We start from the raw sequence: 20,470 nt of genomic DNA on the forward strand, positions 1-20,470 counted from the left end.
CTTTCAGAAAGCCTTTGACAAGGTCCCTCACCAAAGGCTCTTCAGCAAAGTAAGCTGTCATGGGGTAAGAGGGAAGGTCCCCTCATGGATCAGTAACTGGTTAAAAGATAGGAAACAAAGGGTAGGAAGAAATGGTCAGCTTCAGAATGGAGAGAGGCAAATAGTGGTGTCCCCAGGAGTCTGTACTGGGACCAGTACTGTTCAACATATTCATAAATGGTCTGGAAAAAGGGGTAAACAGTGAGGTGGCAAAATTTGCAGATGATACAAAACTACTCAAGATAGTCAAGTCCAAAGCAAACTGTGAAGAGATAAAAAGGGATCTCACAAAACTGGATGACTGTGCAACAAAATGGCAGATGAAATTCAACACTGATAAATGCAAAGTAATGCACGTTGGAAAACATAATCCCAACTATACATATAAAATGATGGGGTCTAAGTTAGCTGTTACCACTCAAGAAAGAGATCTTGGAGTCATTGTGGATAGTTCTCTGAAGACATCCTCTCAATGTGCAGCAGCAGTCTAAAAAGCTAACAGAATGGTGGGAATCATTAGGAAAGGGACAGATAAGAAGACAGAAAATATCAAATTGCCTCTATATAAATCCATGGTACACCCACAGCTTGAATAATGAGTGCAGATCTGGTCGCCTCATCTCAAAAAAGATATATTGGAATTGGAACAGGTACAGAAAAGCGCAACAAAAATGATTGGGGATATGGAACAGCTTCCATATGAGGAGAGATTAATAAGACTGGGATTTTTCATCTTGGAAAAGAGATGACTAAGGGGGGATATGATAGAGGTCTATAAAATCATGACTAGTGTGGAGAAAGTAAATAAAGTGTTATTTACTCCTTCTCATAACACAAGAACTAGGGATCACCAAATTAAATCAATATGCAGCAGGTTTAAAACCAACAAAAGGAAGTATTTCTTCACACAATGCACAGTCAACCTGTGGAACTCTTTGCCAGAGGATGTTGTGAAGGCCAAGACTATAACAGGGCTCAAAAATAACTCAATAAGTTAATGGAGGATAGGTCTATCAATGGCTATAGCTAGGATGGGCAAGGATGCAAAACCATGCTCTACAAAATGTCCCTCGCCTCTGTTTGCCAGAAGCTGGGAATGGGCGACAGGGGATGGATCACTTGATGATTACCTGTTCTGTTCATTCCCTCTGAAGCACCTGGCATTGGTCACTGTCAGAAAACAGAATACTGGGCTATCCTATGCCACCCAAGGAACCTCCCCACTCTGGGAGATTACCTGTCACAAGGCAGGGTGAGGTCTCCCTGGGTTCTGACATTAGAATGGCATAAAGGGGTGGAACATGGCCCAGAATCAAGGCCGATGTGTCTAGCAAAGATCAGTCAAGGTTTCCTTAACATATCGTCATTGTGCTACAGTTAATCACTACTCATATCAGAAAGATGATAATGCACCTGTGCAACTGATCGTTTAGTAATTCCATGATCCAAACTAATCTACTTCTTCAGCAATTATATAGATGCTATAACTACCTCATTATGATTACTCTTGAACAGCACTATAATTCTCCATTGCCATAAAATGTATTCAGTTGCAAGTCTTGTTTTTTCTACTAACCAGGTCACACACTTGAACCAGCCCTCTTTTAAAGCAACACTAACAAATCCTGAAGTTAAGAAAGACTATAGGAACCTACAGGTGTTCAAATAAATTCAAGGAATCTCAATCATCCATACCTTGTAAAGAATATTCTGTAGACATACAGGTCAGTTTTCAGCTCACACCATGTGCCCTACACACTACTCAAGTGGACAAGCAAACTTAAAGCTGCCTTGAGTGGGTTGCTGAGGATTGCCCAAAGGTGGGGGAATCCTCAGCTGTCATAGAGACAGTGTAGCCCCCACCCCTCCCCACATATAGGGTCATGCCAGCCATGAGAAGGGTTGGTGTAGACAGGGAACTGCACCCAACTGGGTGTGCCTTGAGTGCAGCTGACGATTCAGCCCACGGCTCCATTTTGAATACACAAACAGCTCAATATTGTTTTGCATATTTAGATAACCAACACATTTGCTACTGTTCTGAAAAATTACATGTAAAATTCAAAGTTTGCCATCAGTGAAGAAGATTGGATAATAATGACAGGGAAGAAAAGCACAGTACAACTGTGCTGGAAAAACTGGAAAATAAAAACTCTCTCTAACAGTGGGTTAGCATCATTAGTCAGATTCTAAAATGGGGAAAGTGAAGCACAGCAAGGCTTAGGGAATAAAACCAATTTTCCCAGCTCCCAACCTGGTGTGGTCGATATCATCTCAGTTTCCCATGACAGAAGTGGGTAATCTCACAGCATCTCCACATTTTAATTGACTGAAAGCCTCCACTTCTAGTACTGTTCATGTTAAAAGGGTACTTAGAGTACTCAAGTTTTGCATTCTTCCTACAAGTCCCAGCTTTTTCTAAAGGGCAAAAAGGAAAATTGACAGATTTGAAAATAAGCCGGATAAAACAGAAAAGCTGGGCCTTTCAGTCCTGAAAGTTTCCACTCAGACTATGGGCAGTTCTAACTAAAAATGTAACAGAAACTTAGAGCCAGATTCTCATCTGGTAAACTGGCAGAGTTCCTCTGATAGCAACGAGGCTATGCTTGTTTATACCAGCCGAGGAGCTTGCCCTTAATATTCATGTTAAAATATGTTCATTCGTGGGTGTGTGAAAGCAGAGAACCTCGCCCATCCCCATGCAAAAGAGAGAAATAATCGCCTGCCAGGACCCAGAGTGCAAAGGAAAGGGGGCATATAGTTCTGTCCAGAGCTTTGACAAGCCCCAGACAGGGCCTCATTTCTGGACAGGGCCCTGGCTCCACTTCCCATGCAACAGAATGACTGAAGAAAACATATGCCACACCCGTTAAATGTACGATAATACATCCAGATACCAGTACTCCTGCAGTGTGTCCATTCCCATCCCTAACACTGCTCTGCCTCTAGAGGAGGCAGAAGATTTAATATAGATATAATAATATTTCAGTGCAACAGCTCTTTAACTAGCCAGTAAAACTGCCATATTGGTATGCAAGACCCATTTTACAGCAATCTGAGAGAATGTGCCATACCTGTATGTGATTCTCACTTCAGTGCCAGGCTCATCTTTCTCCCAGATCAAAGCCACTCTGTCTGGAGACCGATGGACATGTTGGTCTAAGCAGTTTACTGTATGAAAAGAAACATTTAAGAACGCATTTTATTTGTTTTGTATTAAAGTCAAAGATGTTTGCAATTTGGCTAACTTAGCTCCCTGGTCATACATGCATGCAAATAAATATGAGGTGAAATGTCAGAAGTTAGATAAATAGACATGCAATCATCTACGTTATTTGGAACGTTTTTATTTAAGCCATTCACAGTGATGCACTGGACGCAATACTTCCATTTGATCAGTAAACAGCCTTACAGAAGGGCACCCACATGAGAATCCTTGAGCCAGATCATTGGCTGGTTTAGATCAGTATAGCTGCACTGATTTCAAAGGAGCTATGCCAACATACACCTGCTGAGGTTCAGGCCTGCTGTGTATGCAAACAGAAGAACCAAAATTGCCTGGTGCCACTGATGCCACTATTGTCTTTTTTGCCCCAGAGAAGAGGGTTTTATTGGACAGCATCTTCACGCTCTAACTGATCAAGAGATCCCACTTCTGGTATAAGGCTCCTGATTACATTGAATGTGAAAGGAAAGTCCCTGTTTCGTGGTGATGTGGTTCTTTAGCCAACCTTGCTACTGATTTTCTACTAATTTTACCATATGGCTCACAAGGACTTACAATTCTCAGTGGCAGGGCTGTTAGTTGTACCTTAAAAACCATCTGCACTTTTGGCGTATCTAAAAATTATGCAAGTGATTATTCAACTCCACTGCTTTTGGTGTCTCACATGACATAGCCCTTTAATACACCCAGCCTGCCTTTGAAAAACAATCCAAATGTTTGTATGCCCTCTAATTCAGCAACATAGGCTTAAAGAGTTGAATATTTTTCATATTTTCTGCTGCTATGCCCCAGCCACACTCAGAGAGCTGATTTTGTTTGTATAAAGACCAACGCTTAAAATTACTTTCAAACTTTTATAAACATTATCTAATAAGTTATATGGCCTTGGGAAATGGCTGGGTCCCTTCACTGTGCATTTCCTGACTTTTCAACATTTGAGAGTTTTTTAGATGTGTACAATTTTTTCTAGAGAAATTATAATATGGGGGGGAAGAGGGTGAATGAGCTAGAGACTATTAAAACACTGTCAACCTTAACTTTTTTTTAAACTAAATTATTTCTATAGCAATGTATTTAGATCAGTACCTATTAGGAGGTATGAGAGTGCAACATTATTTCTATTTTGTGTACTTTCATTATTTATTACTTCATCATTTCAAATCTCTAGCTATATAGCAGGCAAAATGGGTTAGGTTTTTCCAAGACAATAAAGGACACCCTGTAATGAAGTAGTTGCTACCCATATTAACCATCATATGATGCGTTAGATATTAACAAGAAATCTAAACTAAAAGTTAATGATCTAATTAAATGGTTTTAAATGCATTTACTTTACTCCAACAGGTCATTAGTAAAGCAATCATATATAAATAGTTTTTTGAAAACAGTAACTTATAAAACAAGCTGATGAAGAATATCTAGTAATGTTAATATCTGTTAATATCTTAAACAAATAGTTTTCTAAAGTTACAACTCCAATGTAAATTAAGCATTCTGGTATCCCCATTTGTTTGGGGGGGAGGGGCAAGGGATTTTTTTGCTATTGTTTTAAAGAGATGAGCTGCAGTTCCTGTGCCTGATTCTGCTCTCCCATCAGCTTTACGTTCCAATATTCTTCTGTATTTGCACTGCTGTAACAGAACTGGCCTCTATACATTTTACATACAGTAAGTGCAATTCCCAGTGAAGTCAGGAAATTTGTACCACTGTATCCAAATTTCAAGAAAACAATTTAACTCTTAATATAGCCTTCCAACTCAGAAGTATCCACTGGGAAGATTTGGTTGTAAAAATGCATTAACACAAAAGTAAAAGAAAGTAACATATGTCATCATAATACTGTACACTGTCTACGGTGGTCAGTACTAAGGCTATAAGAATTGCAGCCTGTGATTTTGGAAATCACAACTTTCAACACTCACCACAACTTTCAGTACTTGCCAAAACTTTTTATAATTGCCACAGATTTGAGTGGCATTGCAACCCCATGTGCCAGGTTGCAATACCATTGCACTCACAGGGTCACAATACCACTCATTCAAATTTAGCAAAGGGGCAGCAGGGCCGAATTTGAGTGAGTGGTATTGCGACCTGGAGATGGAGTAACAAAGGCACCTCTCATCCTTCCAGCATGAGCAGTGGGGGCAGTGGCAGAAGCTGATGAGGAGGACCTGCACTGGTCAGGGACTCACCCCACTTGCTGCCCCGTCTCCACGTACTGCCAACAGCACTCGTCCCTGCTGGTGCTGGCCTCACACTTTGTCCAGGTGCAGTTCTGAGCAGGAGCAGCTCCTGCGTGACCTCAAGAACTTTGTGTTCCATGGCTGCCTGGCCACACCTGGGGAGGGGCTCAGGGAGGCCCCAGTGAGTGTGGCTGGGCAAGGACTGGGGCTTGTGTATTCCACAGGGCTGGGACAAGGGAGCCCTGGTGATGCTTGTCCCGCACAAGGCCTCCATGGGTCTCGGGGCTGGCTCAAGGGCTTGCCCTGCCCTGCATATTGGAGGAATGGGGGGTGGGTTCCAGCCCCTGTTGAAGGGTAAAGGACTCTACTGCCAACTCCACATCTAGTCAATTACAAAACAAGGGTTTAGGTCTGTACCCGCCATATCTCTGCCCGGAGGGAAGCTATATCTCTGTCCTGAAGGCCCTCTTGCCCTGCAACATCTTCACACCTCCATTTTGAGGGCACCTCTACACTAGGGTGACCAGATGTCCCGGTTTTATTGTGGAAAGTCCCGATTTTGGGGTCTTTTTCTTATATAGGCTCCTATTACCACCCACTCCCTGTCCCAATTTTTCACACTTGTTGTTTGGTCACCCTGCTCTACACACACCTGCACCTGCCTGTCATGAGAGAGGAGCAGCTTTGCCAAATTTGAGTGGCACCAGTTCACAGCACCACTCACTCAAATTAGTGTGTTTTGGTTTTTTTATGGTATTTAACTGACTGCACCAAAGCCGCAAATGTAACAAACAGTGGCCAAAACTTTTGAACCAAAGAAATCTCAACTTATCTTCTTATGCGCTCACTTTCTTATGGCCTTACTCGCTATACACCAGGGATGCTGTAGACAAGTGGTTCTCAACCAGGGGTCCAAGGCCTCCTGGGGGGCCACAAGCAGGTTTCAGGGGGGTCGCCAAGCATGGCTGGCATCAGACTTGCTAGGGCCCAGGGCAGAAAGCCAAAGCCCCAGCGCGTGGCTTTCTGACACTAAACTGGGAGGAGAGGTAGATACGCTGGAGGGTAGAGATAGGATACAGAGGGCCCTAGACAAATTAGAGGATTGGGCCAAAAGAAATCTGATGAGGTTCAACAAGGACAAGTGCAGAGACCTGCACTTAGGACAGAAGAATCCCATGCACCGCTACAGACTAGGGACCGAATGGCTCGGCAGCAGTTCTGCAGAAAAGGACCTAGGGATTACAGTGGACGAGAAGCTGGATATGAGTCAACAGTGTGCCCTTGTTGCCAAGAAGGCCAATGGCATTTTGGGCTGTATAAGTAGGGGCATTGCCAGCAGATCGAGGGATGTGATCGTCCCCCTCTATTCGACATTGGTGAGGCCTCATCTGGAGTACTGTGTCCAGTTTTGGGCCCCACGCTACAAGAAGGATGTGGATAAATTGGAGAGAGTCCAGCGAAGGGCAACAAAAATGATTAGGGGTCTGGAACACATGACTTATGAGGAGAGGCTGAGGGAACTGGGATTGTTTAGTCTGCAGAAGAGAAGAATGAGGGGGGATTTGATAGCTGCTTTCAACTACCTGAGAGGTGGTTCCAGAGAGGATGGTTCTAGACTATTCTCAGTGGTAGAAGAGGACAGGACAAGGAGTAATGGTCTCAAATTGCAGTGGGGGAGGTTTAGGTTGGATATTAGGAAAACTTTTTCACTAGGAGGGTGGTGAAACACTGGAATGCGTTACCTAGGGAGGTGGTGGAATCTCCATCCTCAGAGGTTTTAAGGCCCAGCTTATCAAAGCCCTGGCTGGGATGATTTAGTTGGGGATTGGTCCTGCTTTGAGCAGGGGGTTGGACTAGATGACCTCCTGAGGTCCCTTCCAACCCTGATATTCTATGATTCTATGGGACTGCAGCCAGGGCCCACGAGCCCTACCACCAGGGGCTGAAGCTGAAACCTGAGCAACTTAGCTTTGTGGTGCCCCCTGTGGCGTGGGGCCTCGGGGAACTGCCCCCCTTGCTACCCCCTAGCGGCAGCCCTGGCTTTTATATGCAGAAAAGAGTTGTTGTGGCACAGCTGGGCTGTGGAGTTTTTATAGCACGTTGAGGGGGCCTCAGAACCCCTGCTGTAAACATTCAATTCCCAAGTTCATTCCCTGCTCCACCACAGACTTCCTGTATGACCTTGGGCAAGTCCCTTTGCTTCACTGTGCCTCAGCTCCCCGTCTGAAAGATGGGGATGATAGTACTTCCCTCCCTCAAAGGCAGGTTGTGAGAATACATACATCAAAAGATTCTGAGGTGCTTTGAGATCTACTGAAGAAAAGCACTATACAAGAGCTAGGTATGATAATTATTAATTATTATTTACACACAGTTAAGCCTGCTGTGAAAAAGCACTGTGAATCTAAACTTGGCTCAGAGATCATTCACCATTTATTAGAGTACAGAGAATTCTTTTTATAAACTCTTCTAGAAGTGAGCCAAAAATCTGCAAGCATGCAGAAGGGGAGGGGACAGGACTAGAAGGGACGTGGAGGGACAGGGACCTGTGGGAATCACTGCCCTCAAGTCTATGCATTGTGCTCAGGTACCTTGCAGCTCCCATTCACGTGCAGCTATGGTGCACGGCAACACCAGAAGGTCATGCTGACATTGACTCACTGCCCCAGCAACATTTTGCCTCACAGATGGAGGTAATGGATTACTCAGTGGGAGTTACTGATGCCTCAGGGTATATCTACACTGCAATTAGACACCAGCCGCTGGCCTGTGCCAGCTGACTCAGGCTCCAGGGTTAAGGCTACAGGGCTGTTTAACTGCAATGTAGACTTCCAAGCTTGGGCTGGAGCCCAAGCTCTAAGACACTGCAGGGTGGGAGGGTCCCAGAGCTTGGACTGCAGCCGGAGCCTGAAAGTTGACACTACAACTGAACAGCCCCACAGCCTGAGCCGGGGGGCCTTTAATTGCAGTGTAGACATACCCTCAGACTCCAGCTGACCAAAGCATGCTCTGAAGTGCTTTGCTGAATAGGAATGGACTGATGAACTGGGGTCTACTGGCATTAATTCCTGACTGGTTTTACATGCGGATCACGCACTGTTATTGGGGAGACAACATCCCACATGTGATTTTCCCCCTGGCCAGCGTCTCATTGCAGTTTTCTCTGTCAAATTTGCTCCCCTCTGCACTATGAAACAGGACTGGGGAGGGAGCATACGGACAGCTACTTTTATGCTGAAAGTATCCGTTGGAGCTCAGCCACCTCAGATATACAATGTTTTGTCAGAAGTTATATTGAATTTCAAGAAAAATATGTAGCTTATGCTACACACCTAAATCACATACTTCTAATCAATCCCATTACAAGGTCTCACCTGGAAGAAAGGCAAGGATCTATCCATTTCTCAGTAGACCAAATGTATTTGAACGCAGAGGTAAAGGACTATGTGCTCAGTTGACTATTTAACTTGTCTTTTAGGAGCATTCTGGAATAGTCAGTGCAGGAAGTATCACAACACCATTATCTGAATAGCTATAATAGTGTGCAAAAAGAAAAGGAGTACTTGTGGCACCTTAGAGACTAACCAATTTATTTGAGCATAAGCTTTCGTGAGCTACAGCTCACTTCATCGGATGCAAGTAGCTTATGCTCAAATAAATTGGTTAGTCTCTAAGGTGCCACAAGTACTCCTTTTCTTTTTGCGAGTACAGACTAACACGGCTGCTACTCTGAAACCTATAATACTGTGTTTGGTGATGTCATTCTAGACAACTTGCCCAAGTGTCTATGCTGTACCCGGGAGGTATGATTCCCAGCAGAGGAAAACAGACTCACGCTAGCTCAGCTCAAGCTAGTGCAGTAAAAACAGCAGTGCGGACGTTGCAGGCTGGGCTAGCTGCCAGAGTCCAAGCCTGCCTGACCCCTGGGGTCCGCACTTGGGATGCTAGCATGAGCTGTCCCCAGTGAATGCTGCCACGTCCACGCTTCCATTTTTTAGCACGCTAGCTTGAGCTGAGCTAGTGCAAGTCTGTCTGCCTGAACTGGGAATCTCACTTCCCAGCTGCAGTAGAGACATATCCTAAAGGACCCTTGAGTAGGTCAGCCATTTCTGGGGCCCGGGGGGCCATAAGCAGGTTTCAGGGGGGCCATCAAGCATGGCAGGCATTAGACTCTCTAGGGCCCAGGGCAGAAAGCCAAAGCCCCACTGCAAGGGACTGCACGACCCTGAGCCCCACCACTCCAGGCTGAAGCTGAAGCCTGAGCAACTGAGCTTTGCAGTGCCCCCTGTGATGTGGGGCCCGAGCACCTGCCCTACTTCCTACCCCCTAACATCGGCCCTGGCTTTTCTATGCAGAAAAGCAGTTGTTATGACACAGGTGGGCTGTGGAGTTTTTATTGCATATTTCGGGGGCCTCAGAAGGAAAAAGGTTGAGAACCCCTGCCTTATCCCATCCCTGCCAGCACGGGGCTGTACCTTATGGCGCAGTCTTCTAGTGCTTTCTCCAGCTCTGTTTTAAACCTCTCCAGTGATGGGGTTCTACTAATTCCACTCCAAAACCATTCAGTGATATTCAGCCTACATTTTCCTATTATTTCATACACTGATTCTAGCATATATCCCAATGTACCACCCTGCACAAATCTCTTCATTCTTGACTACAGGGAGAGGAAGAGAAAGAGAAAAAATGCTAACAACAAATAGGCAAGGAATAGTTTAGTGTTTTTCTTAGATTACTATTATCACTTGTATTTGCTTTTAACACAGAAACCCAGATTGTTCAGAAAAGCAATACCTGCAGAATCCTGAATGGTTTGCATCCATGATTTTCTAACTTTTCCTGGTGTACAAAAATCCTTTCTGATTTTATATATCTGAGGGCATTTGAATGCCATCTTTTGTAAAAATCTGTGGAATAAAGCTATATGTCAAGGTCTTAAAGACTACCTTTCTCTAAGACCAGCATCACTCAAACACAATGTCAGACTGTTCTACAACAGAAGCTGTGAATGGTTCCCTCCAAATGACTACTGCTATTTCTGCTAGGTCATCTGCCTATCACCTGACAGTTGGAACCACACCATAGTACGTATCTGAGAATAAATAAAAAGCCTAAAGAGTAGAGTGAATGAACATGCTCTGTGACCTTGCAGCAAAACATACAGAGCATGAAGTACAGACATCTAAAGAAATCATCTCTTTCCTACGGTTAGATTGTGAAACTCTTATGCCATGGGTGCTGCCACTACAGTCAACGGGACTACTTGTGGAGTAAGGTGCTTCTGGCTGGTCATGCATAAGGGGGTCGCTAGTTATTAAAATGTCAGGGTCTGCAGGACGATGCCAGGATAGCATACTTGTCCCTTACATGGGCAGTTTTTTGCTTTTCACTCACTGGTGCACAGAACAGTCATGACAAAGTATTTTCTTTTAAAAATGTTAACAAAGATGGGTGAAGAGACCAGCAATCAGCATCTCATTGGAAACAGAAAACAGAGTGATGATGCTTACATTCTTTATCACTTTTTCATTTTTCTCAAGAAATTAATAATATTTTACTTGAGTAATAGGATGTCCTTGTGTGGATATTGCAGAGCCCTTTACATCACCAAAGTGCAGCCATCTCTGGGATGGACAGCAATGAACTAGCATGAGCACGCTGCACGACAATCGTCAGAAGAGCAATTATAGTCAAGAAGATCACGGCAAACTGTACAATTACGACAAGTGATATAGTATCCCTTAATGTCAGTGTACCTGTAAAATATACAGTGAATCTGTATGTACCCACGCAACAACAGCTCTCTTATAACGGTCTCAAAAGGACTCCAGTATCTTTTTAAGAACAGTTTTCCTTAATTAGAAAACAACATAGATATGACATCTAAGGTTTTATTTCTAAAGGTGTGCGACCAGATAGTAAAACATCACCTCAATAATGCCTATACAAGAGATGGCAGAGGTAAAGTCGCTCAGACAGCCTTAACTTCGCCACTTCTTGATTCTGAGTATTAACCTTAATAGTCTTATAGTGTTTTCTTAATTGAATTTCATAGTCGTTGGAATTTTGTTGTTTTTTAACTTTATTCCTTTAAGATGTGCAACTATTTGCTCAGCAGCATTAGAATGCTCTGCTCAATAAATGCAAGCATGATCCCTGCACATCTATGTTAAGGACCTCTGTAAGACTGTAAGTGCCCTTCAGAGACCCTGCACAGAAGGCTGTGACAGGTCAGACCATGGCAGTGCTAGAAGCGAAGAAAAGAAATCTGTGTTTTCATGGTTCCAGTGGCCCAGTTCTACATGCTACTGGTATAGAGTGGCTGCAAAAGAACTCAGCTAACATAAATAAAACATCTGTGATAATACCTTTAAATGAAAATGGACAAACATTTTCATCTGTAAGTCTCAAAAGCAATTTGCATAGATGTAACCTTATATTATAGATGGAGCTGGAGCAAAGATTTTTTTACAAGTTCACAAAGCAAATTCGTGTCAGATCAGGATTTGACACAGGTATTTTGGCTAGAGACGCCCAGGGCTATCCCAATACTACACAAATTTTCTGCCTCAATTTTTTTTAATTTGTCAAATATGCCTAATAATAAGCACTTTTTCCTGAAAACCCCCAATGCATTTTGCAAAGCTAAGTACATATGAGAAGCTCTGGTTGGCAGATGGACTGACCAAGGCACCAAAAAATTAAGTGATTTACCCAAGTTCACACATACTTTTTATAAAGTGAAACTTACTTTATTCACTGTGCACTTTAAAAGAGACCTACATTAACTATGCAGCTAAATTTGACACCCACACATGTGCTGCAGAGCCAGCCTGCACTATGAAAATTGGTCCGATGTGCCAAAAACAAAACAAAAGATGCATCTGCAGCAGCAGTAGGAAGAGTGCCACCTACTTAATGACCATTACCTATTCCTGCAGCACCTGCTTTTTGCGCAGGTCTCTCAGCCAAATACTAGCAACTTCACACCTGCTTAGCTCAAATTACACCCCAGCTGAGAAAACATCCCAAATAGCAAGGCCATTATAAACTATATCATTTCTAAGACATATAAAAGTAGATTAAAAACAGACACTTGAAGCGTCCCAGCCTGTCTCCCTCCTCACTAAGAGCAGGCGAAGTTTCCAGCATTTGTTTATGTGGCATGGGCTGGGCTTTGTGGTGAGATGACGCCTCCTTCTCCACCAATCAGCCCACCAGCATGAGCCCATCCCACGTGCTGCTTGTGAATGGAGGAGTTGAAGAAACAGAAGCAGGAGACACAGGCAAACTAATTAAGAACAAGCCCTAGAGGGTTGGCGGGAGACTTCTCAATGGGCCAGAGGTCATGCCAACTGGGAGTCAGAAAAAGGATATGTGGGTTCAGGGAAGCTAGAAGACTGGAGGGTATAGGACTTGGGTGGATGGACAGGAGGTTACGGGGACTTGGGAGGATATGGGATTTGGAGAAGACTTTAAGGGTTTGGATTTCGAGGGATAATACAGAGGGACTAGGGGACTGAAAGTGCCTGGAGATGATATAGGGGGATTGATGCAGGGTTAAGGTGATGGGAGACTGATGAGAGAAAGTGGATGGGGGACTGATACGATGGGAGTCTAGGGAAGAGTGGGATGATGGGAGTTTGGAATTATATAGTGGATGGATGACATGGAGTTGGGAGGGTTGGGGACAGCAATGATGAAAATGGGAGATAATATTGGTCTGCAGGTGATGGAAAGATTATGAAGGGGTATGACCAAGAATTATAGGATGTTTGGGAGATAAGGGATGCAGGGAAGTTGGGGTAGTCTCTGGGGAGTGACAAGGAGTTGGAGGTGAAAAGGGATTGGGGAGAAGATGATTGGGGATAATGGGGGACTGGGGGAGAGAGTAGGGGACACCCGGGGGGGGGATATGGAATGATGGGGCATTAGGGATGCTAAGGAGGTTGGAGATGCCCAGGAGTGGGGGGAGGGGTGATGATTGGGGTTGAAAGAGGAGGAGGCTGGGGGGATTAGAAGACGATGTGGCTGGGGATGCCCAGAGGGAGTGAGGGTGCCCAGGGCAACTGCCTGTGAGCAGGGAACCTAGGGAAGGATGACGGGGAGCCTAGAAAGAGTCTCAGGGATGCTCTAGGGTCCAACAGAAGGTGGGGGGGTCCTGGGACTCCAGTAGGGAATGCCTGAGGGTGGTTGGGGGTCTGAGGATGTTGGGGGCGGAGGCTGGTGGGGGACAGATGAGAGTCTGGAGGGAGTCCAGGGAGAGGCTGGGGGGCAGGGTCCCAAGCCGGGGGCAGGTGGGGAGTCCTGGGGGGAAGCTAGGGGGGCCCGAGGGAGTCGGGGGTCCTGGGGCAGGTGGGGGGCCCGAGCGGAGGCTGGAGGGGCAGGGTCTCAAGCCCGGGAGGCACAAGAGGAGGCTGGGGGGTGAGGTCCCGGGAGGAGGCGGGGGCGGCCCAGGGGAATCAGGGGTCCTGGGGGAGGTGGGGGGCCCCAAGAGGAGACTGGGGGGCAGGGTCCCGGGCCCGGGGGGAGGTGGGGCCCGAGAGGAGGCTGCGGGGACGGGGTCTCTGTCGGAGGTGGGGGATGGCCCGAGAGGAGTCGGGGGGGCCCGGGGGGAGGCTGGGGGGCGGGGCCCCAGGCCCGAGGGGAGTCGGGGGGCGGGGCCCCGGTCCCGGGAGGAGGCGGGGGGGGCCGGGGGCAGGTTGGGGGCAGGGGCCCGGTCCCAGGGGGAGGCGGCGGGGGCCCGGTCCCGGGGGGAGGTTGGGGTCCCGGTCCCGGGGGGAGGCGGCGGGGGCCCGGTCGCCGGCGGGGGGGCCGGGGGGAGGTTGGGGGCACGGTCCCGGTCAAGGCGGGAGGTCCCGGTCCCGGGGGAAGGCGGGGGGGGGGCCGGGGGCAGGTTGGGGGCAGGGTCCCGGTCCCGCGGGGAGGCGGGGGGAGGTTGGGGGCAGGGTCCCGGTCCCGCGGGGAGGCGGGGGGAGGTTGGGGTCCCGGTCCCGGGGGGAGGCGGGGGGGCCGGGGGGAGGTTGGGGTCCCGGGGGGAGGCGGGAGGAGGTTGGGGTCCCGGTCCCGGGGGGAGGCGGGAGGAGGTCCCGGTCCCGAGGGAAGGCGGGAGGTCCCGGGGGGGGGCGGGGGGGGCCGGGGGGAGGTTGGGGTCCCGGTCCCGGGGGGAGGCGGGAAGTCCCGGTCCCGCGGGGAGGCGGGGGGAGGTTGGGGTCCCGGTCCCGGGGGGAGGTTGGGGGCAGGGTCCCGGTCCCGCGGGGAGGCGGGGGGAGGTTGGGGTCCCGGTCCCGGGGGGAGGCGGGGGGGCCGGGGGGAGGTTGGGGTCCCGGGGGGAGGCGGGAGGAGGTTGAGGTCCCGGTCCCGGGGGGAGGCGGGAGGAGGTCCCGGTCCCGGTCCCGAGGGAAGGCGGGAGGTCCCGGGGGGGGGGCCGGGGGGAGGTTGGGTCCCCGTCCCGGTCCCGGTCCCGGGGGGGGCCGCTCACCGGACACGTTGAGGCGGCCGCCGAGGAACCAGCGGCCCCGGCCGAGCGGGCCGTCGCAGGCCGTGTGGTACGGGAGGTCCCAGCGCAGCGCCTCCCGGGCCAGCGCCCCCCAGAAGGCGGCGGGCTCCCGGGCCGCCCGCTCCCGCAGCTCCCGGTACTCCGCGGCCGGCAGGGCGGCGCCCGCCCGCTCCTGGGGCCCGCCGCCGGCCCGGCGCGCGGGGGGCTGCCGCGGGGGGGCGCCGCCCCGGCCCCAGGGGCTCCGCCGGCTGAGGGCGACCCGCGCCCGGCCCCACGTCGCGGCCGCTGCCATGGTCCTGTGCGCCGCGAGCCGCGAGCCCCGGCCCCCGAGCCCCGAGCCGAGCCCCGCCCCGCCCCCAGCGCCCGCCCCGCCCCGCCCAACGGCGCCGCCCGCTGCCGCCGCGCGGCCGGGGGGGTCACTGTGAGCGCCGCCCGTGGGGCCCCCCCCCGGCCGGACAGAGCCCCCGCCCTGCTCCGCGCCCCCCTCCGCGCCCCCCGCCCTCAGCCTCTCCTGCCCCCCGCCCCCCGCATCCCTGCCCGCGCCCCCCGCCCTCAGCCCCTCCGGGCCCGCCGCCCTACTCCGGACCCCCGCCCCCTAATCCCTGCCCGCGCCCCCCGCCCTGCTCCGGGCCCCCCGAATCCCTGCCCGCGCCCCCCGCCCTCAGCCCCTCCAGCCCCCCGCCCTGCTCCGCGCCCCCCGCCCTCAGCCTCTCCTGCCCCCCGCATCCCTGCCCGCGCCCCCCGCCCTCAGCCCCTCCGGGCCCCCCGCCCTGCTCCGCGCCCCCCTCCGCGCCCCCCGCCCTCAGCCTCTCCTGCCCCCCGCCCCCCGCATCCCTGCCCGCGCCCCCCGCCCTCAGCCCCTCCGGGCCCCCCGCCCTACTCCGGACCCCCGCCCCCTAATCCCTGCCCGCGCCCCCCGCCCTGCTCCGGGCCCCCCGAATCCCTGCCCGCGCCCCCCGCCCTCAGCCCCTCCAGCCCCCCGCCCTGCTCCGGGCCCCCCACCCCCCGAATCCCTGCCCGCGCCCCCCGCCCTCAGCCCCTCCAGCCCCCCGCCCTGCTCCGCGCCCCCCCTCCGCGCCCCCCGCCCTCAGCCTCTCCTGCCCCCCGCCCTGCTCCGGGCACCCCGCCCCCCGAATCCCTGCCCGCGCCCCCGCCCTCAGCCCCTCCAGCCCCCCGCCCTGCTCCGCGCCCCCCTCCGCGCCCCCCGCCCTCAGCCTCTCCTGCCCCCCGCCCTACTCCGGACCCCCGCCCCCTAATCCCTGCCCGCGCCCCCGCCCTCAGCCCCTCCAGCCCCCCGCCCCCCGCATCCCTGCCCGCGCCCCCCGCCTTCAGCCCCTCCGCGCCCCCCGCCCCCGAATCCCTGCCCGCGCCCCCCGCCCTCAGCCTCTCCCCGCCCCCTAATCCCTGCCCGTGCCCCCGCCCTCAGCCCCTCCGGGCCCCCCGCCCCCCGAATCCCTGCCCGCGCCCCCCGCCCTCAGCCCCTCCAGCCCCCCGCCCTGCTCCGCGCCCCCCGCCCCCCGCATCCCTGCCCGCGCCCCCCGCCCTCAGCCTCTCCTGCCCCCCGCCCCTCTAATCCCTGCCCGCGCCCCCGCCCTCAGCCCCTCCCCGCCCCCTAATCCCTGCTCGTGCCCCCCGCCCCTCCTGCCCCCCGCCCTCAGCCCCTCCCTGAGCCACAGACAACTAACCCCCTAGATGCTCCCTGGCAGCCCCTGCGCCCCCTACCTTCCTCTGTAATCCCCCAGCCCCCCATACAGCCCTAAAGCCCTCGACACCCCCATATACATCCCCTAAACTCCTCTACATGCCCTGTACATTCCCCTATACACCCCCTAAACCCATATACACCCTGTACACACCCTGAACCTCTACGCCCTGTGCACTCTCCCATATACCCCCAAGACCTATGCACCATATACTTCCCCCTACCCTCCCTGTACACCCCCTAAACCCTCTCTTCCCTGCTACACTCCAGATATACTTCCTAAACTGCTGTGGGCCCCATACACTCCTCCATATGCCTTCTAGTCCCCTGTACGCCCCATGCACCCTCTAACCTCCCATGCCCTCCCCTATACACCCGATACACTCCCCCATAACCCTCTAAACCGCACACCCTCCCTTAGGATCCCCTAAATCCCTATACAGCCCATAAATGCCTCCATATGCCACCTAAACCTCTATACACCCTGTATTCCCCCAAACCCCTATACAGCCCCTAAACCCCTGAACATCCTATAAACTCCTGCACATTCCCCTATACATTTGCTAACCCTCCCCGTACACTCCCCCATCACTTTCACAGCCCTCCCGGAATACTCTCCGTAGCCCCTATGTACACCCCTTACACTATCCCCATACATTCACTTGAACCCCCATCCTCCTTACAGCCTTCCCAATCCTCCCCTGCACATCACCCTCCCCAACTCCCACACACTTCTCCCTCCCCTGACCCTATCCCTGGTACCCCATAGAAACATCCCTCCTGTCAGCCGTCAAGCACTGGCGTTGCCCAGGGTGAAACTTATTCTCTGTCCCACCGTTTCTTTTCCAGAGGGGCCTCAGATGATTTTGGTTTTTTTTTAAGCTGACTTTTTCCCCCTAACATCCCAGGGTAGGTTGAAAAGACGGAGCCAAGCCAGACAGGTAGCAGATTCTGCACTCAATTACACCAGTGCTCATTCCTCCTGCCAGTGAGGTTACACTGGTACATTACCAGCCTGAGAGGAGAATCAGGCCCGAGGAGTCATTTCACGCCTAGAGAAGACATCACTCTGCGGCAGATTAGCGCAGGGAATATTTACTCTGCAGCATCCTTAGGGTGACGGTATACCACGGGCGCTAGTTCTGACACACAGCTTGCCTCTGGCTCCTCCTTTTTCTTGTCTGCGCCCTCACCCTGGTATCTGGGCACATTTCAGACGTGCAGACAAACGAAAGGAAGGTACGTGTATGGTGGTGGAGGAGAGCGCTGGGGCTGACAAAATTCTCAGATCACTTCTGTCTAATAAACATAGTTACGGTTTGTCCTCAGTGAAGAACATCTTGGTTAACACAAAGAACGGATAACTACAGCTTTGATATCTAGAGAGGTACAAAACCTCTGTATTTGGCTGTGTGGTCCATATCCATGCCCACTCTCCTGCCCCTCAGCAAACCCACGTACAGGAATGGCTGCATTACGGGTTTCTGATTTCTCAGCAGCACCACTCACAAACAAAAACGAGCTGTTTATAGGGGCAGTTTACCTGGGATGTCATCATCCCACCACTCAACACTGAGCGGTGCCTAGGGCAGGGCGCAGAAGGGGAATACACCGTACACTTTGGAAGCAATGGCTGATGAGTAACCGTTCGTTTTAAGCACACATTTGGCCTGACAGGGCTGTACTGTCTGCGGGGTTCATGTGCCTCAAGAAGCAATGCAAAAGCATGGGAGTGATACTCAAATTCTGCTCACTCATAGAACATTTACTATTAAAAGGGCTCATTTCTCTTCTCAGAGTAACAGGCTCTAGTCCTCGCCTCCAGGATTAAAATCGAGAAACTTTCTTGGGTAGCAGTAACAACAAATATAATTTTATTTAAATTTTCCCATTCCAGAAATGTTCCCAAACACATAAATTTTAGTTTGATGATTAACCTGGATTTTCTCAGGGACCTGCAAAGTAGCTACAATATCAACACCTCTGAATTCCTGACACAGTAGGAATCTTCACCTGTATGACAGGGCTGATATCTGAGAACAGATACACTTTTACTTATTTGTATATCTATATCTACATAACAAAGTCTGTTGCTGCAGTGCTACGGTAATTCTCTATCCCCTTTCTGAACACTAGAAATATTAATACTTCTTTTGGGTTAGTTACTAAGTTATTCGCTGTCACAGCAGCCTGAGGGATCTTTCCACCTGTGTGGTGTTACAGGAAGGCTATGTGCTAGCTACATGTATTTGTATATGTAGATCGTCAATGGAACGAGTGCCACCTACTGGCATATAAGAATATGGGTCATTCTTCATAAATTAGGAGGTTCAACTAGGATTGGTCAGAACATCCCCATCAAAATTATTTTCAATGAAAAATTGGGTTTCCAACCAAGCAACATTTTCTGTGAAGTGTCTGCTTTCCCTGGAAAAATTCTACTTTTGTAGAAAAAAAAAAACAAACATCAAAAATGAAATATTGTGGCTGAGAAGGAAAGATGTTGATTGGGCTGTGCTGTCGCCATACCTCATGGGAGTTGTAGTTCGGTTGCCTCGAGTCCCATTCTGCTTTATGAGCTGGGTTCCCTGGCAAGACTATATTTCCCATGATGCACCATGGGTAGGGACTTCCGTGATGTACCACCTCCCTTCTTCAAGAGCAAAGACCTTGGTGCATCAAGGGAGCTATAGGAAACCCAGCCTATAGAAAAGAATGGAATCACAGAACACCCAAACTACAACTCCCATGAGGCACCGTGACAGCATTTCCGAGTCAAAATATTTTGGTTTTAATCTGAAATATTTTTGTATTTGAAGTTTCAACAAAAAAAATGTCCATGGAAAAAGACCCCACTTTCAGACCAACTCTAGGTTCAAAAATTGTTTTCTTTATGCACTGGTCATGGTTTCCTGCTTGAGCAGATGGTTTGTTTCATCAATTATCTTCAAATTCAGAGCTCTGGAGATCCAGAGTTCAGTGAGGGAAGCTGGGTCAGATGCTTTGATGTCCTTCTGTACAATAATTTTAATCTTTTCATTTAGCTCTGGTTTCCCATATTTTCCAAGACAAACTGAGTTTTGTTTTCCTTTATCCAGAAAGGCTTGAGACTTCTATTCCAGTCAGATCTTGTGCTTGCTGCTTTACCTCCACACCCATGGCCAAAGCTAACCTGTCTGATTTACTCCATTTTTTATTAAAGGTTCATACATTTTCATAAAGTCACAGATTTCAAGGCCACATGGGACCATTATGACCATCTAATCTGACCTCCTTCTTAACACAGGTTAGAGAACTTGGCTCCTAATTCAAGATCATAACTTCTGGTTGAGCTACAGCATATCATTTAGAAAGCATCCAGTCATGATTTAAAGACCTCAAGTGATAGGGCCAGCCTCCAGATCTCTAGAAAATTTGTTCCAGTGGTTAATTATCCCCATTGTAAATAAATTGTGCCTTATTTTCAGTCTGAATTTGTCTCACTTCAGCTTCCAGCCATTGGATCTTTTTATGTCTTTGTCTGCTAAATTTAACAGCTCTCTAGTGTCAGAAATCTTCACCCCATGTAGGTAGTTATAGATCATAATTAAGTCATCTCTTAACTTAAATAGACTGAGCTTCTTTAGCCTCTCACTGTAAGGCAGGTTTTCCAAACTTGGAATCAGTCTTATAGCTTTTTTTCTGAATCCTTTTGAATTGTTAACCTCCTTTTCAAAGTGTGGCCATCAGAGCTGGACACGGTATTCTAGTAATGGTCTCACTAAGGCAATATACAGGGGTAATAATACTTCCCTACTTCTACTCTGTATTCCCCTACCTAT

General features: G+C 50.0%; 1 protein-coding gene across 5 annotated transcripts in view; it reads right to left on the reverse strand.

Annotated features, from left to right (window-relative positions):
* Positions 1-15,281, reverse strand: part of ACSS1 (acyl-CoA synthetase short chain family member 1) — an 80,141-nt gene extending 64,860 nt beyond the window's left edge. Inside the window, exons 1-2 of one of the 5 annotated variants that reach the window (XM_073339936.2) lie at positions 14,930-15,280; positions 3,114-3,210 (exon numbers count right to left, since the gene is read on the reverse strand). In XM_073339936.2, coding sequence (XP_073196037.2) covers positions 3,114-3,210; positions 14,930-15,239 — 407 coding nt within the window. In that variant the 5' untranslated portion in view covers positions 15,240-15,280. Of the gene's footprint in view, positions 1-3,113; positions 3,211-14,929 lie in introns of those variants that run through there. The other 4 variants (XM_073339935.2, XM_073339933.2, XM_073339934.2 and 1 more) reach the window with 4 other exon arrangements.
* Positions 15,282-20,470: the final 5,189 nt, after the last annotated feature.

Source organism: Lepidochelys kempii, chromosome 3 (genome assembly GCF_965140285.1).
Source record: "Lepidochelys kempii isolate rLepKem1 chromosome 3, rLepKem1.hap1, whole genome shotgun sequence".
Taxonomy (NCBI): domain Eukaryota; kingdom Metazoa; phylum Chordata; order Testudines; family Cheloniidae; genus Lepidochelys; species Lepidochelys kempii.